Source organism: Bubalus kerabau, chromosome 14, assembly GCF_029407905.1.
Source record: "Bubalus kerabau isolate K-KA32 ecotype Philippines breed swamp buffalo chromosome 14, PCC_UOA_SB_1v2, whole genome shotgun sequence".
NCBI classification, from domain to species: Eukaryota; Metazoa; Chordata; class Mammalia; order Artiodactyla; family Bovidae; genus Bubalus; species Bubalus kerabau.
The window spans coordinates 53,960,883-53,988,605 of NC_073637.1; the positions used below are offsets into that span (position 1 = coordinate 53,960,883).

Below are 27,723 nucleotides of genomic sequence, written 5' to 3' on the forward strand. Positions count from 1 at the left end.
AAACTGACCTTTTCCAGTCCTGTGGCCACTGCTGACTTTTCCAAATTTCCTGGCATATTGAGTGCAAAACTTTCACACCATCATCTTTCAGGATTTGAAATAGCTCAACTGGAATTCCCTCACCTACACTAGCTTTATAAAGCCCACTTAACTTCACATTCCAGGATGTCTGGCTCTAGGTCAGTGATCACACCGTCGTGATTATCTGGGTCGTGAAGATCTTTTTTGTACACTTCTGTGCATGCTTGCCACCTCTTCTTAATATCTTCTGCTTCTGTTAGGTCCATACCATTTCTGTCCTTTATCGAGCCCATCTTTGCATGAAATGTTCCCTTGGTATCTCTAATTTTCTTGAAGAGATCTCTAATCTTTCCCATTCTGTTGTTTTCCTCTATCTCTTTGCACTGATTGCTGAGGAAGGCTTTCTTATCTCTTCTTGCTATTCTTTGGAACCCTACATTCAGATGCTTATATCTTTCCTTTTCTCCTTTGCTTTTCACTTCTCTTCTTTCCACAGCTATTTGTAAGGCCTCCCCAGACAGCCATTTTGCTTTACTGCATTTCTTTTCCTTGGGGATGGTCTTGATACCTGTCTCCTGTACAATGTACGAACCTCAGTCCATAGTTCATCAGGCACTCTATCTATCAGATCTAGGCCCTTAAGTCTATTTCTCACTTCCACTGTATAATCATAAGGGATTTGATGTAGGTCATACCTGAATGTTCTAGTGGTTTTCTCTACTTTCTTCATTTAAGTCTGAATTTGGCAATAAGGAGTTAATGATCTGAGCCACAGTCAGCTCCTTGTCTTGTTTTTGCTGACTGTATAGAGCTTCTCCATCTTTGGCTGCAAAAAATGTAATCAATCTGATTTCAGTGTTGACCATCTGGTGATGTCCATGTGTAGAGTCTTCTCTTGTGTTGTTGGAAGAGGGTGTTTGCTATGACCAGAAAGAGGTATAGTTAGACCTTAAAAGATGCATAGGAATTTCCCCAGGTGTTACTGGGATGTTTCTTCTGTCCTGGCTAAGACATCTTGCCTAAGCACATGTTGATGTGAAAATATTCTGACATGCCTGACACTTAAGTAGTTAGTAGGAAAATGGTTGCAGACCAAAAGGAAGAGACAGGAAAAGTTTAAAACATGAGGACTCCCATAGTACATAATTTGAAGAGATATGGATAGTTTAAAAATTACCCTGGTGCCATAAAGGTGATTTGGTGTGTTGAAATATTCAAGACAAGAACCTCTCTTAAAATTAATGTTGCTACTTTTTTTTTCCTGTTCCAGTCCTGGAAGCAATTTTCTTTCCTTAGTTATTCCAGTGCCTGGCTAACAGTATTCTCTCCATCCTTTCTCTCAAGCAGTATTGAACAATGGCAGCATATGGTCATTGGAGTCAGGCAGATGTTGAGTGGAAACTTACTTGACTTGAACTACTTCTACGCATCTGACCTTGGTCAGCTTCTCAGAACCTCATTTTTTCACCCATTAAGGTAGACTAAATAGGATCTTCCTCTCAATGTTATAATAAGTTATACATGAGTTAAAGCAGATAAGTATTTAGCAAATCTCCTCTCAAATTATGGAGAAGGCAATGGCACCCCACTCCAGTACTCTTGCCTGGAAACTCCCATGGACGGAGGAGCCTGGTAGGCTGCAACCCATGGAGTCTGTAAAGTCGGACAGAACTGAGCAACTTCACTTTCACTTTTCACTTTCCTGCATTGGAGAAGGAAATGGCAACCCACTCCAGTGTCCCTGGAGAATCCCAGGGACAGGGGAGCCTGGTGGGCTGCTGTCTGTGGGGTCGCACAGAGTTGGACACGACTGAAGCGACTTAGCAGCAGCAGCAGCAGCTGTCAAATTATAATCTCTCAATAATGGGAACTAATAATCTTATTTCCTGGGACCTTTAGATAGCCTAATCCCTTACTTTCTTTACTGACTGTTTGCCAGTTTTAAGTTACTTATTAAAGCTTTGCATACATGTGTGCAATGTCACTTCAGTAGTGTTTGATTTTGTGCAATTCTATGGATGGTAGTCCACCAGGTTCCTCTGTCCATGGGATTCTCCAGGCAAGGATACTTGAGTAGGTTGCCATACCCTCCTCCAGGGGATCTTCCCAATCCAGGGATTGAATTCACTTTTCTTATGTCTCCTGCATTGGCAGATTGGTTCTTTACTGCTAGCACCATCTGGGAAGCCCCATCTTAGTTTTGAGTCCCTAGAAAACAAAGGCTGGATGAAGCTTATAGACTAAAACTTTATGTGGGGAGGGCAGAGTACAATTCCAAGACAATAGAAATGAAGGGAAAAAAGAGATATAACAGGGAAGTAGGGGGATCAAATATAAAATAGTAAGTTACTGAATAGCCACAGCCTCAAGAAAAACACAGTGTATTGGCCATGTGGGCCTCATGAACCAGCTGTGGTTTCAAACCACCTGTTTTGGGAGAAGACAGATGAGCAATATTTCTTCTGTTCTCCTTCCCATATTTTTTCTTGGTAGTCAAAGTTCATCTCTCAGACGTTAAATTGTCCACAGTTACAAGTGGCACTGTAGCACCTTAGAGAAGCTGTTGAGGAAGACCAAGTTTCTGGCAATTTTGTGGGATCAAATCTGGATCCTGGAGCTACTACAATTTTGCTGCAATAAACAAAATAAAGGTGACTATACCAATGGTTGTTCCATGCCTCAAACTTGTAGGGGGCTGACACAACTGATTAAGCTGCCCTAGAATGGCCAGTGTAGTTCCTTCAGGCTGGCCTGCATGTCTTTTCAATATGTCCCCATCATTCTTTAAACATTTTTTTTTTTATACAAGGTGTTCCAGTTTTGTCCTTGATGTTTCCTTGACCACTGCTGGAAACAGTTTCCTGATTCCCTTTAGTAAAGAATGGTATTCAGACACTAGGATGTGAGCAATCATGTCCTTGTTGCTATAAGTACTTATTGTTATTAGGAATCTTAGTGGATGGGGCTAGACAAGATCTGTGCATGCATATATGTGCATATGTGTGATGTTTGATATAATACAGGCACACTCATCTCTATCTGTGTACATCTATATTTTAAACATGAATTAACATCAGTTTCTCCAGTTTTAGTTCAGCCACTCAGAATCCTTTGTAGCCTTCCAATTTTCTACATCCCCTTCTGGATAGTGAGAAGTCTAGCTATCCTTATCCTCAATACATTCATGATTTGCACAGTCCCCTCATATGCACCTGATCTTACAACTTTACTGGCTGCTTCCTTGGCCTTGCTTCTACTTGTTTGGCCTCTAGCCCCATTATCACTTACTTGACCTCACTATCTCCTCAACTCTTGTTGCCACTATCACTGTCTCTGCTATAGGATGAATATTTATGCTTATAAAATTTACGTGTTGAAACCTAATCCCCAATGTGATGGATGATATCTGTTTATGGGCCTTTAGGAGGTGACTAAGTGATGAGAGTGGGTGCCTAATAAATGGAATTAGTACCCTAGGAGCTCCCTAGCCCTTTCTACCATGTGAGGACACAGCAAGAAGATATTGGTGAATCTGGAAAATGAGCCCTGTCCAGATACCGAATCTACTGACACATTGATCTTGGACTTCTCAACTTTCAGAACTATGAGAAACAAATTTCTGTTGTTTACAAACCATGGCAACCCACTCCAGTTTTCTTGCCTGGAGAATCCCATGGACAGAGGAACATGGCAGGCTACAGTCCATGGGGTAGCAAAAGTGTCGGGCATGACATGGCAACTAAACAACAACATTCTTTTATAATATCTTGAAAGAACTCAGACAGGCTCCTAACACCAAGTCACCCCATCTAAAGAAAGAGAAAAGACTTTATCTTTTCTAATATTTCTCTTCTTTTTCCACCTAGGAAACCTTTCCTTCCTTATTCTTCCCCAGTTCACATAGTAAAATAGCTCTAAGAGTTTCAGGCTCACCTCTGCTGTGAAACTTCTATCTATTTGTCAACCTCCAATTCAAGGGGCCTTTGCTGTACCTCCTTTTGCCCTCATTTAAGGACATAAGCTACATCTTATTTGTCTTTATATTCCTAGTGCCTAGTCTTATTTTTGATACATATTAGAAACTAAAAAAAATGTTTCATAAATGGGTAATTAATGAATGAAATTTTCTTTGCAATAGCTTGGGGATTATAGCTATAGACTCAGACAGACCTAAACTCTGCTATTGATCTTGTGAAATTGGGCAAGTTAATATCTATATCTTATCTGTTTTTACTGTTATAACAAAAAATACTACAGACTGGGTGGCTTATAAACAAGTATGAAAACTAAGTCCAAGATCAAGATGCTGGGAAATTCAGTGTTTGATAAGCGCCCATTTCCTGGTTCACAGATGGCTGATTTTTTCCTGTGTCCTCACATGGCTAGATAGGTAAGGGACCTTTGTGAATTCTTTCTTTTATAAGGGCAGAAATGCTATTTATGAAGTCTCCACCCTCATGACCTTATCACCTTCCAAAGACTCCACCTCAAAATATCATCACACTGGGGATTATGTTTCACTATATGAAGTTAGGGGTAGACAAAAATATTCAGTCTGCAGCATTATTTCTCTGAGCATTACTTAACTTCTCTGATTTTTTTTTTATCAGTAAATAGAGATGATAATAGTTCCATTATATATTGTTATGAGGATTAATATTTTAAAAAGATTTTTTAATAACATCAGTATAATTTCTTTGTAAAATAAATGGTAGTTACTATTATTAATAACTGATTTTTGTGCAAAACTCCATTATAACACTCATCTGTTGTATATGAATTATTTATTCAGATATTAGTCTTGCCTCGATAGAAAATAATTTCAAAGGCAATGATATAAAATAAGTGAAAGAAAGTGAAAGTCGCTCAGTTGTGTCCAACTCTTTGGGACCCCATGGACTATACAGTCCATGGAATTCTCGAGGCCAGAATACTAGAGTGGGTAGCCTATCCCTTCTCCAGTGGATCTTCCTGACCCAGGAATTGAAACAGGGTCTCCTGCATTTCAGGCAGATTCTTTACCAACTGAGCTATCAGGGGGTATATGTTTTTTTTTCTTATTGTATGTTGTTTCTCAGTCTAAGAGAATATTGCAACTTCAATATTATATCTTCATTTGAAAGTATATTGCCAGTCCAGGTTCGATGCATGATACTGGATGCTTGGGGCTGGTGCACTGGGACGACCCAGAGGGATGGTATGGGGAGGGAGGAGGGAGGAGGGTTCAGGATGGGGAACACATGTATACCTGTGGTGGATTCATTTTGATATTTGGCAAAACTAATACAATTATGTAAAGTTTAAAAATAAAATAAAATTAAAAAAAGAAAGTATATTATTGATTTAAAGAATATTGTTTTAAAGGAGCAAATAAAAAAATAGTTTCAAAATAGTATAGTAGAGTAAGCACCTATTCTCATTGCTAGCCCAAAGATGATAGAAAACATATTTTTTAAAAAACCCAAAAATCTGGTGCTTAAGAAGAGAACATTTCAGTTATTATAAGGCTATTGGAGATTTCTGAGAACCATAAATATAAATAAGCATATAAATAAATATATATATATAAAATACAGAGACAAGCCGAGAATTTCATAAACCAGTGCCTCTATGGGCTGCTGTTGTTACACTTTCTGCCTAAGAAGCCATCATTCATTGGGACCAGAAACTTCCAGAGGAGAGGCCACTGATAATCTTGAGAAACTGAGTAATTGCTACAGAAGAAAATATTTTGGCTCCAGAGCAAAATACCCAGATATAAAATGGAGTCAAATGTCATTATCAAGAGGGAGGGATCCCCAACTCAGAGTGAAGCATAAAAGTGGACTGCACTGTGGATTACCAGAGGAGATAATTTATACCTAGAAATGTGACATGATTCTGACAATAGAAGAAATAAGCTTGAAGTTTACAGAAGCAAGCCAATAAAATCAGTTATTTGACTACTCATTCAAAATCACCAGTTTTGTTCTTCCCTTCAAATAATCGCCCCCTGCACTTGTCATCGTAGGCTTGACAACATTCAGTTCAGTTTAGTCGCTCAGTCGTGTCCGACTCTTTGCGACCCCATTAATCGCAGCACGTCAGGCCTCCCTGTCCATCACCAACTCCCGGAGTTCACTCAAACTCACGTCCATTGACTCGGTGATGCCATCCAGCCATCTCATCTTCTGCCGTCCCCTTCTCCTTCTGCCCCCAATCCCTCCCAGCATCAGAGTTTTTTCCAATGAGTCAACTCTTCGCATTAGGTGGCCAAAGTACTGGAGTTTCAGTTTTAGCATCATTCCTTCCAAAGAAACACCAGGAATGATCTCCTTCAGAATGGACTGGTTGGATCTCCTCAAAGTCCAAGGGACTCTCAAGAGTCTTCTCCAACACCACAGTTCAAAAGCATCAATTCTTCGGTGCTCAGCCTTCTTCACAGTCCAACTCTCCCATCCATACATGACCACTGGAAAAACCATAGCCTTGACTAGACGGACCGTTGTTGGCAAAGTAATGTGTCTGCTTTTGAATATGCCATCTAGTTTGGTCATAACTTTTCTTCCAAGGAGTAAGCATATTTTAATTTCATGGCTGCAGTCACTATTATTCATCAAATACATTGTCAAATATACTGCTTCAGAAGAAACTTTAGTCTGCTACACTTGAAGCAGACTTTTGCTTATACCCAAAGAAACAGATAAAAAACATTTTTTTAATTGAAACGACTGTACTAGATATCCTCATAAAAATAAAGGGGGAAATCATGTTCATGAAAAAAAATAATAGGTTATGAAACGATAAATGGTAATAAATCATTAAATATTCAAGAAATTGCAACATATTTTAAATATAAATAAAAGTGCACCACCACCATAGCACATATCACCTTCTAAAATAAAACTTTTGTGTATTATTATTTGTGAACTTCCAGTGGAATATACACTATTAAGAAGCAGGAATTATTATCTGTTTATTCATTTATCTATCCCATATAGTACCTAGAAGAGAATCTAGCACATCATAGGTCCTCAGATATTTGCTGAATAAATTGAATGACTCAATGTGATGTGAACTATGTAAGTGAGCTTGATTGAACTATAAATAAACCTGGAAAATTCATACTTTATTTGGAATTTTAACAGTTATTTAAAAAATTGTTGGAGAGGGTAGACAAAAGATAATTAACGACATAAATTATTTCAATTTGACAAATATATCAAATTGAATTGAATATATTTTACTGATTTATCCACTGTGAGACCTGGATCTACTTATACTGGTTATTAAAGCAATAACACTAGAAATCAGCAACAAAATGATAGCCTAGGCCCATAAATTTAAAAGCACTTTGAAACTATTTATGATACAAAGAGGGAATAAAGATGAAAACTATAAACTATTTAGAAGTGAACAACAGCAACAAAAGCTCTAAATACAAAAACAGTACTCTGAAGAAAATTTATAGACTAAAAAGAATATTTTTAAGGAAACAAGAGAGGCTGAAAATAAACTAATATAGAAACAAATCCTAAAACTTAAGCTTAAGAAGGTGGAGAAAGAATAACAAAATAATGCAAAAGAGTTGAAGTTTGAGTAGACTAGTAAATCGCCAATGTTTTGTAAATATGAAGAAATGAAAACTGGAAGACTAATCACAAATAACTTGCATTAGGAGTAAGAAAATTAATGATTTATCTTTATAAAGATATATTTAAAGATTATATAACACAATTCTATCCCTGCTAAACTATCAACTTGGAAATTTTGGAAAATTTCACTTCTCTAACATGTGTGTGTGTGTGTGTGTGTGTGTGTGTGTGTGTGATTTTATGTTGTTAAATCCTCCCCAATGTTTTTTAATAGGGAAATAACCTTAGAAGATATTGAAACACTGGTCAGATATCTACCTCAAAATTATGCCAGACTCACTCAGCTTATTTTTTTTGGCAAATTCTAACACTCAGGTATCATTTTCTTGTTATACAACCTAGCCTAAAAGACTAATGAATGCTGGAAAATTGCTAATCTTTCTTCGATATGAAGTCTATATAGAAACAGCACAACAAAAAATTTAGACCAAAGGACCAATGTCACTATGACACAGAAAGAAATAAATATCAAATCAAATCCAGTGTGTTAAAGAAATCGAAATAACTATCTATGTTTTCTGCTAAGGATACAAGGGCATTCAAAAATATCTCCAAAATTATTGTTTGATTAAAAAGCAACATGTTATAGAATATGCTGAGAGTGTACTGCAGTATAAGTTATAATATTTACACAAAGCAACACTGCATAGATTTTGTGAAGAGAATTTTTATATTTATGAGAATATGGATGCTTATAATAATATGTATTTTATATGTGTGTGTGTGTGTGTATAATTGTAAAAGCATGGGGAAAGAACTGGAAAGGTGCATGATAAATTGGTACTGGTTGATTACAAAGAACCAGGAGTGTGTGATCATTGGAGTGTCAAGAGAGATCATAACTTTATCTCAAAGTTTTGTTTTTTTTTAATTGTTAATTTCTGGGTGTTGTTTGAGGATGGCTATGTTAATGTTACCTCATGTAACTAAAACCCAAAACAATCACCACAATAACCTATACAATTGGCCTCGTAACTCCACAATGAAGGTCCCAGATATCTTAAGTTTCCTTGAGCACATGAAAAGACACTGATGTGGGGAGAAATATCAATAACCTCAGATATGCAGATGACATCACCCTTATGGCAGAAAGTGAAGAAGAACTAAAGAGCCTCTTGATGAAAGTGAAAGAGGAGAGTGAAAAAGAACTGCCTTATGATCCAGCAATCCCACTCCTGGGCATACATACTGAGGAAACCAGAATTGAAAGAGACATGTGTACCTCAGTGTTCATCGCAGCACTGTTTATAATAGCCAGGACATGGAAGCAACCTAGATGTCCATCAGCAGATGAATGGATAAGAAAGCTGTGGTACATATACACAATGGAGTATTACTCAGCCATTACAAGGAATACATTTGAATCAGTTCTAATGAGGTGGATGAAACTGGAGAATATTATACAGAGTGAAATAAGCCAGAAAGAAAAACACCAATACAGTATACTAACGCATATATATGGAATTTAGAAAGATGGTAACGATAACCCTGTATATGAGACAGCAAAAAAGACACTGATGTATAGCACAGTCTTTTGGACTCTGTGGGAGAGGGAGAGGGTGGGATGATTTGGGAGAATGGCATTGAAATACGTATAATATCATATATGAAACGAGTTGCCAGTCCAGGTTCGATGCACGATACTGGATGCTTGGGGCTGGTGCACTGGGACGACCCAGAGGGATGGTATGGGGAGGGAGGAGGGAGGAGGGTTCAGGATGGGGAACACATGTATACCCGTGGCAGACTCATTTTGATATATGGCAAAACCAATACAATATTGTAAAGTTAAATAAAATAAAATTTTAAAAAAATTAAAAAAAAAAGAAAAAATTGGCTTAAAGCTCAACATTCAGAAAACTAAGATCATGGCATCTGGTGCCATGACTTCATGGGAAATAAATGGGGAAACAGTGGAAACAGTGTCAGACTTTATTTTTTGGGGCTCCAAAATCACTGCAGATGGTGATTGCAGCCATGAAATTGAAAGACGCTTACTCCTTGGAAGGAAAGTTATGAGCAACCTAGACAGTATATTAAAAAGCATTAGTTTGCCAACAAAGGTCCGTCTAGTCAAGGCTATGGCTTTTCCAGTGGTCATGTATGGATGTGAGAGTTGGACTATAAAGAAAGCTGAGTGCCGAAGAATTGATGCTTTTGAACCATGGTGTTGGAGATGACTCTTGAGAGTCCCTTGGACTGCAAGGAAATCCAACCAGTCCATCCTAAAGGAGATCAGTCCTGGGTGTTCATTTAAAGGACTGACGTTGAAGGTGAAACTCCAATACTTTGGCCACCTCATGCGAAGAGCTGACTCATTTGAAAAGACCCTGATACTGGGAAAGATTGAAGGCAGGAGGGGAAGGGGACGACAGAGGATGAGATGGTTGGATGGCATCACCGACTTGATGGACATAGGTTTGGGTGGACTCCGGGAGTTGGTGATGGACAGAGAGGCCTGGCGTGCTGCGGTTCATGGGGTCACAAAGAATCGGACATGACTGAGCTACTGAACTGAACTGAACTTAGAACATGTTGAAAGCGTGTTTTGATGTGCTCTGAAGGTAATTTTTTTCTTTCAAACTCCTTCAATTGAATTCACCCAAAAAACATTTGTTGAGAAATGTATCAGGGTAATCAGCAATACTAAATTGACCTCTACTCTAAGGAGCTTTTCAAGGGGTCTAGTTGGGGAAGGTAATTCAACCAACAAGTACTAGGGAGAGTGGCAGATAATGTGTGGAAGGAACTCACTGGCTGTTCTAGGAGCACAGAGGCAGAGGCTGTTACCCTGTGTTCTAGTTTCAATCAAACAATTTCCTGTACCATGTACAGGTTACAAAAATAAGGAAAGTTTTTGAAATTTGGGGAAAACACATATGTATGTAAATATGTGTACTATATGTATATAGCATAGATAGAAAATCTGGATATTGTTTATAATTGTTCTGTTAGGAACAACCACATAAGCTCTGAAGACCTTTGATTCCCTGTCTTCAAAGTGAGAGAAAAATACTAAGTGTTCCCTAAAGATAATTACATCATAACCATAGCAAAAGAAGATTAAGACTGGGAGAACATTTTCATCTTTTGCTCTGAAATATCCTGACTATAGAGAATATATGTCTCTAAATTGACTATATGGATATCGTATATCTGAAACCCTTGAAATCTGACATATCATCTATTGTTACAGAAATTGAAAAAGAAAGTTGTGGTGATCCTGGTACACCCTTATATGGAATTAGGGAAGGTGATGGATTCTCTAACCGTGATGTTTTAAGGTTCGAATGCCAGTTTGGATTTGAATTAATTGGAGAGAAATCCATTGTTTGTCAAGAGAATAACCAATGGTCTGCAAACATACCCATCTGTATCTGTGAGTACCAAATGCTTTGCTTCCAGATAGCATATGTTACCCTGTCCTTGCATATAATTGCTTTTGTAATTAATTGCAAAGAACTGGAACCGTGTAATTATTTTTGAACGAGTAGCACTTTTTGGTACTCTCTGTAACAAGTGTGCTTATGCCAAACTATAAATTTCCTTGCAGATTTAAATAAAGTTAACATAGTTCATTTGGTAATTGCAAAGTATATTTTCCATATGTTCTCATAACACTTTATTGGTGGCATTTTATACTTTATAGATAGCATACTTCTTATGGAAATTATACATCTGAGCTAATTCTAATAGACTCATTTATTTTTAATGAGATAGTACATGCTTATTTGCAATCAGGAACACTTAAAAATATTTAAAGGTTATATTCTATGTATAATGCATTAACTTATTTTTGCTTGTAGATGCTCACACTAATGCATGGTTAAGTGTCATTTATTTATATTGCACAGAATAAAATTCATTAATGTTTATAGCCTATAATATGCTTGGATTAAAATAATGTATTTCTTCAAATACATTGAAGCATTTCAATTTAGCTGAAGCAAAAATATAATTTGTTTTATCTGTTGATGTACTTTTAGGTTAAATTAAGATCTGTCTTCATTACCAACAAATACAGCTTACCAGGTGTGATTGCAATAATTGAAAACTTGGATTTTAGTTTTCAATACAAATGGTAACATATAAACTCATAATCATGAAAGTAAAAATAATTTTCTTGTTTTAAAATGATTTTAAATTTTTCTTGTCTTTTATCTGTATCCAACTCTTGTAATGTTAATGCTTTTAATTTGTGAAATCCTTTATTCCCTACAAGGGCATTAGCACAAACCTTACTTCAAAATATAACTGACATTAAAAAATTTAGCACTTTTCAACACCTGCATTTTATCTAAATTTTAATTTGTGCTGCAAATAACATGTTTTCCTTTATTGGAAATGTTGATTATTTAACATTTTAAAATTCTTTAGCATCTTTAAACATGTACTGAGAACTTTTTAAGTGAATAGAAGCCAAATATTTCCTAATATTTGAAAAATATTATGTAGAAATTTATATTGCATTTTTTAAAGGCGATAAATAAATTTCTAATAAATAAATTTCTAATAAATGTCTAAAGAACATATAAGAACTCTTCAACACTTTTGCTTTTATAAGTTATGTGGGTCCCTTTTGCAACTAAACTCTGTCAGTGTAGCAGGAAATGCATTCATGGACAATAGGAAAATGAAAGAACAGGATTACAGTCAAATAAAATTTCATTTGAAAAGGTAGAATTCAGGCTAGATTTGGCCCACAGACCTTAGTTTCCTAATCTCTGATTTAATGATCTGCATCTGAGGGTGGTGGTGTTTAGTTGCTAAGTCCTGTCTGATTCTTGTGACCCCATGAACTGTAACCTGCCAGGCTCCCCTCTTCATGGGATTCTCCAGGCAAGAATACTGGAGTGGGTTGCTAGTTCCTTCTCCATGGGATTTCCCCGATCCAGGAATTGAACCTGGGTCTCCTGCATTGCAGGCGGATTCTTTACCGACTGAACTACAAGGGAAGCTATAAGTATATGAGGGAAGACTGACCAAATCTACCATGCTAATCTCCCTTTATCAGATTAAGTAGATGCCTACACAATACTTTAGGCTTCCCAGGTAAAGAATCCCCCTGCTAATGTAGGAGGTGCAAGAGACATGGGTTCAATCCCTGGGACAGAAGGATCCTCTGGAAAAGCAAATGGCAACCTATTCTAGTATTCTTGTCTGGGAAATCCCATGGACAGAGGAACCTGGTCATGGAGTCGCAAAGAGTCGGACACAACTGAGTGAGCACACACACGATACAATACTTTAAACACTTAATTATATCAAATGCATTTCTTATGTAACTTCTTTTGATCTAGTGTTATATATCTATAAATGTCATGCTAATTTTATGGTAATTACATATTAGCTACTTTGCTTATAAAAATTCTCACATCTATTCTTGCCTTGCTATTTTTTGCCAAGTTGTGTGCCAACATATTAGATCAAGTTTCTAAAGAGATTATGTTAGGATTTTGATTGAAATTTAAAAACAATTTCTATATAATTTATACATTTAATATAATGTTTTCTCATTCAGGAACATGGCATCCATGGCACCTCTTTTTTCCTTGTAAAATTTCCTGTTCTCAACAAGTTTATAATTTTCTTTGTATGAGTTATTCATATTTTTGTAAGGACTATTTCTAATCCTTACCTTTTATAGTCCTGTACTTTATAACTTTATTTTTCTTCATAAACTATCTTTCAATTGCATTTTGAAATTAGCTATTGTTGGTTAAAAAAGGAAATTATTACTTGTTACATATTTATCACATATCAGAATTCAGGGGTTAAGTCTTTTTAAAATTGTGTAAAGTGTTCTCTAGATTTTCTTAAAGTTTGATCTAGTCAGCATTATTTAAAATTAGTCTATTAAACACAATATTAGCATCTACTAAAATGATTTAAAATATTTCCATTTTTGATGTAATACACTACATTAATAGGTTTTGCAATATTAGACAAAGATTATCTTCTTGGAAGAATACCTAGATTTAAAGATCTTGAAGTAAAGTCTTTTGAAATACTACTAAGCTTTCGATCACGCTGATAGAATCTTCAACTTCACTAGAAGGCAAAGCAGTGCTAATTAAAACACTGTGATATCATTCTTCTTATTAAATAAAAAGGTCAGATAATAACAGTATTCATGCTTGTAGGGGTGTTGCACTATCTAATACATTTTTGTTATATTTAAGCATAGGATAATACAACTTTTATATACAAGAATTTAGCAAAATATTCTGAGGGCCAAAGTTCATATCCTTTGTCAATCAAGTATGGTACAAAATCATATAAATTCAATTTTGTTTAAAAATATGTAAGAAGAAACACTGGAAAAATATAATACTTTATTAAACTATGATTTCCTCTGTGTGATAGATCATTTTTTCTTATCCTTCCTCTGCTTTCTAACTTTTCTGTGTGAACCTTTAAATCAGATTTTTTTAAAGTTTAAAAAAAAAAAATCTGCAGGGAAATAAAGACTAGCCTTACTATGATATGAAAATTATTATTTAGTTGTCTTTCCAATGTTAGCCACTATCGTGTATTAATTCATCTCCTTATCCGTGTTAGAAGCTATCGGAGCATACCATGCCCATGATAGGAATCAAGTTCACCTAGTTATTACCCTTACTCCAAGTTTTCTTCAGGTTGTATCATCTTGGTAATGTTAGTACCTACATATTATTTTTGTTTGTTTGTTTTCAATCATTTTGTGAGCTTTCTATGGAAATGTCTATATTCTTCTCCAATATTTTTTGAAGTACAGAAACTAAAACTTTGCACCATACTCTAACATGGACATGATAAATGTCAAAATAAATTGTTATTACTCCAGTTATGATTTTGTGGATATTTAACATACAGTAATTCAAGGTACTAGTTGCCTTCCCTAATAATGCGCAAACAGTAACAATTTTTTTTTCTGTTTTATAAGACATTACATTGTTTAATATTTTTTTTCAAACTAATTGATTATTGTAATTATTAGCAATGGCAAATTTAGATACTGTATTACTTTTGAACATTTATTATATTTTATGATTTTCCTATTTTAACAGTTCCTTGCCTCTCTAATTTTACTGCACCAATGGGAACAGTCCTTTCTCCTGATTATCCAGAAGGGTATGGAAATAATTTAAATTGCATCTGGACAATAATCTCTGATCCAGGAAGTCGAATACACCTTTCTTTCAATGACTTTGATCTGGAATCCCAGTTTGACTTCCTTGCTGTTAAAGACGGGGACTCTCCAGACTCCCCAATTCTTGGAACCTTTACTGGGGCTGAAGTGCCTTCTCATCTTACTAGTAATAGTCATATACTACGGTTGGAATTTCAAGCTGACCACTCAATGTCAGGACGTGGCTTTAACATCACTTACAACAGTAAGTTTAATTTTTCTGTATAACATATTTCTATAAATTAGAACTAGAAAGGAAATCATACAAAACAGCCCTCTTGTTCCTCAGATAAGGAAATTTGAACACATTGTATATATAATTTCTATTGGGGTGGTCTTTTAGTCCTTGTTTCTAACCATATTTTAACTCACTGTGTCATTTCTCCTTTTAGGAGGCATGATATTAAGGACATATATTTCAAGTATAATTTTATATCAGCCAATATACTAACTCATTTCATGAAATCATATAAGCATGATCTGACATCTACTATACATATTTCCCTATTTTGGTATGCAAACATAGCTTCCTTCAGGATACTCATAAATCAGTAGAGAATTTTAAACAAATAATGACAACAGAGTTATAATTCCAAAGATAAAATTCACTAGACTATCAAAGTACCACAGAGAAGGAAATTACTAATTTTGGGGCAGTGGATTACTAAATTGACTTAGCAAAGCCACTGTGTGGATGGTACCTTAGTGATTAAGATCAGCTCTAAAATCAGTCTGCTGCTGCTGCTGCTAAGTTGCTTCAGTCGTGTCTGACTCTGTGCGACCCCATAGACGGTAGCCCACCAGGCTCCCCCCCTCCCCCCCCCCCCCCCGTCCCTGGGATTCTCCAGGCAAGAACACTGGAGTGGGTTGCCATTTCCTTCTCCAGTGCATGAAAGTGAGAAGTGAAAATGAAGTCGCTCAGTCGTGTCTGACTCTAGCGACCCCATGGACTGCAGCCCACCAGGCTCCTCCATCCATGGGATTTTCCAGGCAAGAGTACTGGAGTGGGGTGCCAAAATCAGTCTATGGAACTTCAAATCTTGGCTTTGCTGTAATACATTTTTAGGTTTAACAACAGAGCCTCAGCATTCCCATCAATAAAGTTATAATGAGTTTTTGTAAGGAGTTGTCAATAAAAAAAAATAATCAGTGGTTTAGATTTAATAGAATAAGCTAATGTATTGGCTAATATAAATAATCTAAGAAAGAAACTAAAAAAAATTTTGAAGACAACCTGTGGATTATAACCCGGGAGACAGTCTTTCAGAAAGCTCTGAGGACTGTTCCACTGTTAGAGGTCAAAGCAAAGTTAAGCAATTTTTTGAGACAATATACAAAGCAAGTGGTGATCCCTTATGAGATTAAGAAGGAATGTTATCTCCTAAGGCCGAGAAGGCAATGGCAACCCACTCCAGTACTCTTGCCTGGCAAATCCCATGGATGGAGGAGCCTGGTAGGCTGCAGTCCGTGGGGTCATGAAGAGTCGAACACGACTGAGTGACTTCACTTTGACTTTTCACTTTCTTACATTGGAGAAGGAAATGGCAACCCACTCCAGTGTTCTTGCCTGGAGAATCCCAGGGATGGAGGAGCCTGGTAGGCTGCAGTCCATGGGGTCATTAAGAGTCAGTCACGACTGAGAGACTTCACTTTCACTTTCACTTTCATGCATTGGAGAAGGAAATGGCAACCCACTCCAGTGTTCTTGCCTGGAGAATCCCAGGGACTGGGGAGCCTGGTGGGCTGCCGTCTATGGGGTCGCACAGAGTCGGACACAACTGAAGCAACTTAGCAGCAGCAGCAGCAATATCTCCTAAGGAGGTCTCGTCAATGGAGATGCACAATATACACTGAATAGGAGGAAAGAGGCCCAAGAAGGTGGAGGAAAACAAAATCTATGTTTAAATATTTATCATGCCATAAATATGAATTTTATTTAATCAGAGTAAAATAATGCATGTAAACAATTCATTATATATACCTAATAAAAGCTCAATAAACATTAGCAGTTATTGTTTAGTTGCCTTCTGAGCTATTCCCTTGAAAATTCTTGTTGTATTACTGTGCTCCTTTTATTGTTCTAGTTTTAATTCTTTGAGGTTATTTAGCTATTGTCTTTCTGTCATCTACATTTTTTGTGTTTCAAAAGGATGAATATTATTTTCTGAAAATAACATGGTATAAATATAGAAAAAGAATCATATAAAGAAAATACCTTAGTATGTTAACAAATGTACATACTGAAACTTCTATTTCCACATATATTACCTGAAGCTATAGAATGTCAGTGATTTTTATTGTTTATGGGCAAAAGTACCATACTCCATCAGATACTGACAGACCAACTTGATGAGTTAATATTTGTGTCACATTATAATAGAATTTAATTTCCTGCTCTTTGAAAAAAATTCCACCCTCCTCCCCCAAACCCTTGCCCCAGCGCATTCAGTGCTGAGCTTTGTCAATTACTAACTAAATGTGATTATTGTCTTTTCAAGATGACACTGTTAGTGAATACTGGCACTCAAAAGTTGTCAATGTGTAATTGCACATTGTTCAAGTTAATTTAGCCGTGATGTGTTATATAGCCCCTCTCTATAAATTAGTTGCTTTATCTGTAAGTCCCTTTTAAAATGTTTCATATATATATATAAATATAAACAATATATGCATTTTTCTATTTACATTTTTTATGTTGTTGTAAATGCATATATCTTGGTTTTTTTTTTTTTTTTTTGGCTAAACAGGGACCGTAGTTCCAACTTTAAAATGAACTCTGGGTACTGTCAAGTCCTAAGCACTGGACTGCCAGGGAATTTCCTTAAATGCATAATATTTCTAACTTTATTATTTATGGTACCTTGAAGATATTATGGAAATATTTATTTTGTTCCTTGTTCTGTTTTTCTAGTAAATGAATTAACCCATTGTCCCATTGTATTCAAATTCTTACTCCCATGCTTCCTACTGCAGGAGCAACCAGACTTAATCAAAATTATGCTTTTAAAAAGCACAACAGAAAGAAATTAGAAATAAGTGTACATGCAAAATAAATGTTTTACATTTTAGAATGTACTTAATATTATTTTGTATTGAAAGTGAAAGTGAAAGGGCTTCCCTGGTGTCTCAGACGGTAAAGCGTCTGCCTGCAATGTGGGAGACCCTGGTTCGATCCCTGGGTTGGGAAGATCCCTGGAGAAGGAAATGGCAACCCACTCCAATATCCTTGCCTGGAGAATCGCATGGACAGAGGAGCCTGGTAGGCTACAGTCCATGGGGGTCACAAAGACTCAGACACGACTGAGCTACTTTACTTTCACTTTCACTTAATATTATTTTGTACTGTTTAACTTAAAAATGAGGAGATGGATAATACAATTATATAACTTATGAACAATATCAGTGATGATTTAGTGAAAAATTGAAATAATTGCATGTACTCATGCAGCATGAATATATTAAATTGTATTTGCCTCATGAAATAGATTTTACATATTTAGACTTTGCTACTTTAAATATTCTTCCATTTATATTATACTCATTTAAACACTTACAATGCAAATTTATAGGGCTCATGTAACGTATAATCTATGAAAAATTTAAGTAAACACATTGTCGTTACAATTCTGCTACTTGCTGGGATGAGGCTAAGTACACATCCTGGATGATACAAAGTTAAATAAGATAGTGACCCTGAACCAAGAAACTTGCATTCGTTTGAGAGACATGAGATAAATGATCCAAGACAGAATATGTTGTAGAGAAAAAATTTAAAGCCAGACCAGGGGATACATTTCAATAGTATCTTAATGATCTGAGGCAAACTATTAATACTTTTTCTGAATTTCACATTACTGTTTAGAGTAAATGGCTATCAGGTTATTCTACATGTTAAGTGATGTGATAATGTATAATATCTACAGCTTCTATCACAGTGCCTAGAAAATAGTGATTGCAAAAGAATTAGCTCTCTTCCCTTTTCCTAGATGGCAGAGAATAAATGATATATGGAAAATTATTGAAAAATTGAAAGACTTTCATACTAGATTGAAACATTTCATGTTAATTCTCACAATGAGACTATCTCTTTATTCCAAACAATGAATCACAGCAGAACTTTTCAAGGACATGTAGTCAATCTGTTCTGTATTCACATTAATTGGAATTTTGTTCAACTTAAACTGGAAATTTTACTTAGATAAAGCTAATGATTTCAAGAAATAAGCAGAAACAATTCTACTTTGAAATATTGTAATTTTATCATGCAGTTCTTATTTTAACACCAATATATCTATTACACATCAGAGAGAAACAGGTATGGTCAGAGGAGAGTCTCTATATTTTGTTTTTTTTAATAAATAAGGGCTTTTCTAGTAATGAACATAACCTTTCTAAAAATCAGTTTTTATCACCCAGATACTCAAGGTTCTGTTTCATACTACTAGTTTGTATGTTTTTCTCTTTTTTGCTGTTCTCAAGCATTTGGACATAATGAGTGTCCTGATCCTGGAATACCAATCAATGCAAGGAGATTTGGGGACAATTTTCAATTAGGAAGTTCGATTTCAGTTATTTGTGAAGAAGGATTTATTAAAACCCAGGGAACAGAAACAATTACATGTATACTAATGGATGGAAAAGTGATGTGGAGTGGCCCAATTCCAAGATGTGGAGGTAAGCACAATGCTCAGTGAAAAATACAATTCCATCGTCACAATGCACTAGAAACCATAACAGGAAAGCATTGTTCTGCCAGGACTGTTGTAATCTTAAAATATCATTTAGTATTTTTCTTTAGACATACAGTATGTAAATTACACATTTAATATTTATTATTTTATCTTTATTATTTTAACTTTTAGAAATATTTTAGAAACTCCTTTTATTTATTTTTTTAATTTTATTTTATTTTTTAAACTTTACATAATTGTATTAGTTTTGCCAAATATCAAAATGAATCCACCACAGGTATACATGTGTTCCCCATCCTGCACCCTCCTCCCTCCTCCCTCCCCATACCATCCCTCTGGGTCGTCCCAGTGCACTAGCCCCAAGCATCCAGTATCGTGCATCGAACCTGGACTGGCAACTCTTTTCATACATGATATTAGAAACTCCTTTTAAAAGAAGTACTTATTAAAAGATATACACTAATAAATAGTAAATATTAGTTGCACATGCAGATTACCTTCAATATATTTCATAATTATAGCTGAGTAAACTTTATTGTTTCCAGTCATTTTTTTTTGGTATTTTAACTATTCATGATATAAATTTATTTTCAAAAATGTATTATTATTAATTACAATGAATAAGTTTATGCTAAAGCACCTGTTATTTAAAATGTATAATTTTATAGGAATAGTTTACTGAACTTTTTTTTTCAATTTTGATTTGAATGTAATATAATGTAGTCAAGAATGTTCAAGACAAAATATGTATTATGTATATATGGCACATATATATATGTGCAATGTTTGTGAGTATCGATATATCTTTGAATATATATACTCACATAAATTCACAAATCATCTTGGTAAAAGGGAAAGATGATTATCTTAAGGATACTATTATATATCAAGTATGTAGTGTTTTAATATAGAATCTCTAAGAGTGAATGTAGGCTGGGTTTTAGTTAGAATTGACACAGTAGGAATTAACATTTTGAATTACATTTTTCTCCTACTCTAAGGTTACATAACCATTTTATAAAAAATATATATGAAAGAACTTTTAATAAGACATAGATGAACTAGAATTATTAAGCACCTTTCAATAGATAACCATTTAGTGATTTTAGGTGGCAATTTTGAGTGGTTTCTTATTTTCTTTGCTTTCCCAATTATTTTTCTTAGCTGTGCCCAGACTGACATTGGACCTTTGTTTTCTCAATTTCTAGCTAATAAATTGGGAATGTTTAACACATACTTTCTAAAAGTATAACCAATTTAATTGAATAATTTAGCTATTACCTATAAATATTGAGTTTCATTGAATTGAGCATTTTCATAATGTCTCATGATGAAATAATCCAGACCGTGCAATTAAGTTTTCCCCTTAGCACCTTCAATTAGCACCTCCCTCCTTTTCTAATCACTTCATATTAACATCAGAGGGCCAAACTCGATGACTTCACTGTTCTTTTCCAAACCTCAAATATTATGGACTTCATAGGGGTTACCCTGACAATGGCTATGACTATGCTATTATGTTTAAAATGCATAATGAATCTGCACAATGCAGGACTAAAATAAAAGGAGTAACATTCAAGTTTTTCCATAATGCTTTGCCCAGAGCTCATCATTCTTTTAACCTAGTGCCCAGCCTAGACTTGGGAAATCAGTCAGGAAAGTCTGCATTAGTATTTGAGGGAAAAGTAGGAGATAAAAGTTTGTTTTAGGAAGAAGGCATAGCATTGGTTCAGTATGACTGGAGTGGAAGATAGAGGGATGGGGCTTGATGAATTCAGAGGCCGCTGAAGAATGTAATATTTTGTAACAGCACTAAGGAGATTAAAAATTATCCTGTGGCAACAGGAAGCCACTTCAGTTTAGAAGTGACATGACTTGAGCCCCTCCCAGCATGGAGTTATTTACAGTCTCAGTGGACAAACATAGAGACCACCTCCAGATAATTGGATCTCACTGAGTCCTCGCTTGGCTAACTTAGGTATTGGTTTAGGAGCTGTTTGGTGCCTGGATGCATGGAGCGGTAAAAATAATGAGGTTGACATCAACAGATCATTTAATGAATTGCTACTTTATGTGAGAGAGCAGTTTCAATGAGACTTTTCACCATGAAAAATGAATGGTATTTAACTTTTAAAAATAAGTGAAACAAAATATTCAGAATTCTCATTTGGCACAGGCCAACAGGGTCTCAGATTCCTAAAGAGAACTGTATAAATTTTTCAAAGGAGAAGAATATTTTTTTGCATATGTGAGTAAAATTCACCTGCCAATTTCTGGATCCCACACTAAGTGGGAACATCACTAAGGATAAGACTGGAGCCAGGGAGGGCAGAATGGTAGTGGGCTGGAAGCAGGCTTACCCTGGCACTTGCCAGATTACCTACCATATCCCAGGCTATGTTTTGAGCCAGTTTCCACTGGATAAAACAGACTACTGTCAGTTCCTTTGTAGCTAACTCTGGTGGGTTTCATTTCTAAGACTCTAATTAAGGTTTCTAAAGATTTCCTTTAGTTTTTCCAGAATTCTATTTAGGTACTAAGAAAAAAAAGCCTGAGATTAGCTGAGGAAAGCTTTTTTTTATTTTTTTTTTTCTTTTTCTAAGTTCATTCTTCTTTCTTTCTGTTTTTTTTTAATTATTATTATATATATATATATATTTTTTTTTTTTTAATGCAACTCTTCCTCCCCCATTCCCTAAGTGGCCACACAGCCACTCCAACTCACACAAAGAAATATGTCTGAGAGCCTTCTCTGCCTATAGTCTTTGTTCTTTAGCCTTTTATATTTTGACAAAAAAAGTTTTGCTTATTATTTATTATAGTTTATCCTCTGGGACTCTCTCACAGTTTCCAATATATGCTTAATATTTTAGCTGTTTTTTAAATTATCATTGTCTTAAATATTTTATGTAGATTAAATATGTACATGTTTACATATTGTAATTAATAGAAATAACCTTCTATTTCAATTAATTTTCTAAACACAAAGAACTACAAAATCAAATTCATTGTTAAAAGTTGCTAATGTGTATGGATTTATATGGGCTTCCCTGGTTGCTCAGTGGTAAAGAACTCATCCTGCCAATGCAGGAGATGTGGGTTCAATCCCTGGTTTCGGGAGATCCTGTAGGGAAGGAAATGGCAACCCACTCCAGTATTTTTACCCAGGAAATCCCATGGACAGTAGAGCTGGTGGCCAACAGTCCATGTGGTCACTAAACAGACACAATTTAGCGACTCAACAATAACAATGGATTTCTATGTGTTAAAATTAGAAAATAGAAAATAATTTGTTTTCATCAGAATTTGTAGAGCAAAGGAGGTCACTATAAAATGTTTGGATAAGAAAACCCAGGGCTTCAATTCACTTAAAGATTGCTCTCTCCACCCAACTCCTCTCTATCACAATTGTATAGAAATTTAGGCATTATTGGCAAATTAATGATCCACCCATGTCAACCAGTCTTCAATCCTAAAACTGTGGAACATCTTTAAGAAGAAAAGAAACCTTTTATCTCCCACAGGCCTTGAATAAGGATTGTTCAAACCAAAAGGGAGAAATGAAATCATAATATATTGCAGTTCTATGATCCCATAGCTGAACTAAGATTTATTTCAGATAGCTTAAATGTAATTGTTAACAGAATTGGGTTATACATTTTATTTATTGACCTAAAGTTCAACCCTGATGCATTAGCTAGGGATAGATTTAGGCTATCATTTTTAAATTTTGAACTTTTTTCTCTAGAATGGAATGATAAAATTTCTTCTTGAGGAAGAAGGATTAGATGCTTTATAAAACCTTGTGATCGTTCAGTTTTGCTGATGGAAAACAAAACACATTAATTTTTATAATTAGCATTGGAATTATTCACTTTGAATTTCACAAACCGTCTGCCTAACTCAATTTAGTAACAATCAAAGACTCTTTCACTCACACCTAGGCAATAACCTGAATAAAACTGGCTTTATCTAGGGCCAGTCTCTGCATGGAGTCTCCTTCAAAGATACCTCCTGGAGCCATGATGAATGGTTATCATAGGTCTCCTGTAATGGGTTGACACAGGGATTTTCATGATTTTCTACAGAGAAATATTCCTTAAAAAGTGTTCCTGATGCCCGTATCATTTGTCCTTTTTCCTTGCTATGTCTTGTTTTAAATATTTCTATGAGTTTACTGCATATCCAGAACATATTGTTCCATCACTTGCACTCAATTCAAATTCATCTTGATATTTATGCCCTCTAGTGAGCTGAAGCTAAGTGCCATTAGGTGGAGGTTTTGATGGATCTGAGTTCACTAATAACACCAAACGCTCCATGCCATAACCTCAGTGCTTACAAAAGCAACACAATAACAGAAATAAATTAGGTGGGCTGGATAAAACAGTCTGTCCTTTTAAGGATGAGGTATTATTTCTCACTTTTTATAGAGATATGTTTACTAATAAACATTTCTCTGTTTAACAATAATAAACAAGAATGCAAGAATATCATTAACAGCCGACAATGATGTTCCCATTAGCACATACAGTCTTCATGCACATTTGAAAGAGCATTTTCCAAGAGAGAAATGGCTTGAACTAATGGTTACTAAGGCACTTTAATTGGAAATTCAACAGCAGCAACCAGTCCTTTGGGGAGTATGTCAGGCTGGCGGAACAGGTTAGAAGTCATATATCAACCTCCCCTCACTTTTGAGAAAACACACAAATGTCCCAGGAAACTGGGTGTTCTTACCTATGAACAATGTTCCAGATAGTTATTTTAAGAAAATGCTTTCTGAGTTCCTCATTTTTGTGAATTTGTGTTAATCAGTGAATTTTTTCAGGTCCAATCCTCTGGCACCTAGAGTCCAGCTAGAACATCTTATCCTGAATTGCGAATTTTCCCCCAGAGGGGGAATTTCAACCTCACTCTACGCTGTTTTTTTGACTTTGCACTGACATTCTGCTTATGTTTGATTCTTTTTTGCCATCTGACACTGCAATTTTTCTAATAATTTAGCTGCTTGTTTTTGTCAGTGTTATTCAGTCATGTCTGACTTTTTGCAGCCCCATGGACTGCAGCCTGCCAGGGTTTCCTGTCCTTCACTACCTAATTTTCAGAAAATGCACTCATAGCATTGTAACTGTGAAGGCTTGGAAATTCATTGTTTGTATACACAGACATTAACTATACCCCTCAATTATCCTCCAAATTGGAGACCTGGGCATGGAGATGACAGATTATAAATAGTTTGCCATGGACGCATCAATTGGTGATGTTGTTCCATTACTGAGTCATGTCCAGCTCTTTGCAGCCTCATGGACGGCAGCACACCAGACTTCACTGTCCTTCAGCATCTCCGGGAGCTTGCTCAAACTTATGTACATTGAGTCAATGGTGCCATCCAACCATTTCATCCTCTGTCACTGCCTTCTCCTCATGCCTTCAATCTTTCCCAGCATCAGGGTCTTTTCCAGTGAGTCAGCTCTTTGCATCAGATGGCCAACGTATTGGAACTTCAGCTTCAGCATTAGTCCTTCCAATGAATATTCAGAATTGATTTCCTTTAAGATTGACTGGTTTGATCTCCTTGCTGTTCAAGGGACTCTCAAAAGATTTCTCTAGCACCACAGTTCAAAAGCATTAATTCTTCAGCACTCAGACCTTTATGGTCCAACTCTCACATCAGTACATGACTACTGGAAAAACGATAGCTTTGAGTAGATGCACTTTTGTCAGCAAAGTGATGTCGCTGCTTTTTAATACACTGTCTAGATTTGTCATAGCTTTTCTTCCAAGGAGCAAATGTCTTTTAATTTCAGGCTGCAGTCACTGTCTGCAGTGATCTTGGAGCCCAAGAAAATAAAAACCGTCAGTTTCCATTTTTTCCCCATCTGTTTGCCATGCAGTGAGGGGACCAGATGCCATGATCTTAATTTTTGAATGTTGAGTTTTAAACCAGCCTCTTCACTCTCCTCTTTGACCTTCATCAGGAGGCTCTTTAGTTCCTCTTTACTGTCTGCCATTAGAGTGATATCATCTGCATATCTGAGGTTGTTGATATTTCTCCTTGCAATCTTGATTCTGGCTTGTGATTCATCTAGCCTGGCATTTCCCATGATGTGCTCTGCCTGTAAGTTAAATAAGCAGGGTGACAATATGCAGCCTTGTCATACTCCTTTCCCAATTTTGAACCAGTCTGTTTCATGTCTGGTTCTAACTTGCTTCTTCACCTGCATATGGGTTTCTCCAGAGGCAGGTAAGATGGTTTAGTATTCCCACCTCTTGAAAAATTTTCCAGTTTGTCATGATCCACACAGTCAAAATCTTTAGCGTAGGCAGTGAAGTAGAAGTAGATGTTTTTCTGGAATTCTCTTGCTTTTCTATGATCCATTGGATATTGGCAATTTGATCTCTGGTTCCTCTGCCTTTTCTAAATCTAGTTTGTATATATGGAAGTTCTTGGTTCACCTACTCTTGAAGCCTAACTTGAAGGATTTTGAGCATTACCTTCAGTTCAGTTCAGTTCAGTCTCTCAGTTGTGTCCGACTCTGCGACCCCATGAATTGCAGCATGCCAGGCCTCCCTGTCCAACACCAACTCCCCGACTCCACCCAAACCCACGTCCATTGAGTCGGTGATGCCATCCAGCCATCTCATCCTCTGTCATCCCCTTCTCCTCCTGCCCCCAATCCCTCCCAGCATCAGAGTCTTTTCCAATGAGTGAATTCTTCTCATAAGGTGGCCAAAGTACTGGAGTTTCAGCTTTAGCATCAGTCCTTCCAAAGAACACCCAGGACTGATCTCTAGCATGTGAAATGAGTGCAATGTGAGGTAGTTTGAACATTCTTTGAAATTCCTCTTCTTTGGGATTGAAATGAAAACTGACCTTTCCCAGTCCTGAGCCACTGCTGAGCTTTCCAGATTTGCTGGTATATGTGCTTTAAGAGCATCTTTTAGGATTTGAAAAAGCTCAGCCTGAATTCCATCACCTCCACTAGCTTTGTTTGAGTAACGCTTCCTCAGGCCTGCTTGACTTCACACTGCAGAATGTCTGGTTCTAGGTGACTGACTATGCCATCATAGCTGCTATTGTGGCTCAATTGTGTGGCTTCATTTGATTCAGGCCGACTCAAGAACTGAACCAGATTCAAGAAGCAGAAAGTAAGATAGAATTTTTATCTTGATTTTCTTTGAGCTGGGATGCAAAGGTTTTAAACAATACAGTAACTAGAAAGCATCCTAAATATTTTTCTAAGCTATATTTTCCCCCATCTCCCATCCAACGTAGTTGCTACATATAAAAATCAACATCATCTTTGTTATGATCATTTTTTTCCTCTGATGACTACACATACATTTCTCTCATCATCAAGCTGTTCTCTTTCTTCCAATTTTCCTTTTCTCAGCCCCATGCTCTTGCTCACATATTTTTAGCCCTTTTCCTCAATACTTAGCCCTAAGGTTACCCAAGACCTACCTATTAACTCCAATGTACTCTGCCCCCAGGAAAGACTAGTTCATCCCATTCTAATGGTTTTCAATTAAAATTGTGTCTCCATAGAAGCTTGTTAAATAAAATTTTCCACTTCATTATAAGAAATTATGCATTGGTTTAAAAAAAAGAAATCAAGTTTTTGACCTGTCTTTTCAAACTACTACTACTACTAATTTGCATTTCTACTTTATAACTACCTGCTTCTATATTTGCCAGTAATAAACCAGCCAATGAATTCCAAAAACCTTGAAAGAGATACCATGCCTTGAGATTTAGAATCAAAGAATCAAATGAGAAAGTTCTCTTCCTAGGTGTTAAACAGTGAGCACTAAGTCATCTAGAGTTTTTCTGTAAGACAGTTGGACATAAATTGTCTTCTATCTCTGTTGTAGTCATAGAAGGAAACTTTTCTTGAGTATGAGGATTTATTATTCATTGATGAATGTCATTTTAAAAATGCTACTGAACTGTACTTATTCAGACTGAAGAATGAGAAGGATTTATTTGCAGACCAAAAACAAGATTTCTGTTAAAATGTATTCATAATTTTTCTAAAATCTGAAACACATGTTATTTACATTTTTAAATCAAATGTTACTTGATAGTTTAAAACTATAAAATCATTTAACTGTTCATGAAAAAGTTGACTAATCTCAAAATTATATACCTTATTATGTTTCATTTTAATAAGTATGCTACTCAAGATCATTTTAGTCTCTC

The 27,723-nt window shown here is 35.9% G+C and overlaps 1 protein-coding gene across 3 annotated transcripts in view; it reads left to right on the forward strand.

The window, feature by feature from the left end:
- CSMD3 (CUB and Sushi multiple domains 3) overlaps positions 1-27,723 on the forward strand; it is a 1,475,959-nt gene that overhangs the window by 926,953 nt on the left and 521,283 nt on the right. For all 3 annotated transcript variants that reach the window (XM_055546406.1, XM_055546407.1, XM_055546408.1), the window contains 3 exons: positions 10,852-11,034; positions 14,705-15,031; positions 19,306-19,500. In XM_055546406.1, coding sequence (XP_055402381.1) covers positions 10,852-11,034; positions 14,705-15,031; positions 19,306-19,500 — 705 coding nt within the window. The remainder of the gene's footprint in view (positions 1-10,851; positions 11,035-14,704; positions 15,032-19,305; positions 19,501-27,723) is intronic.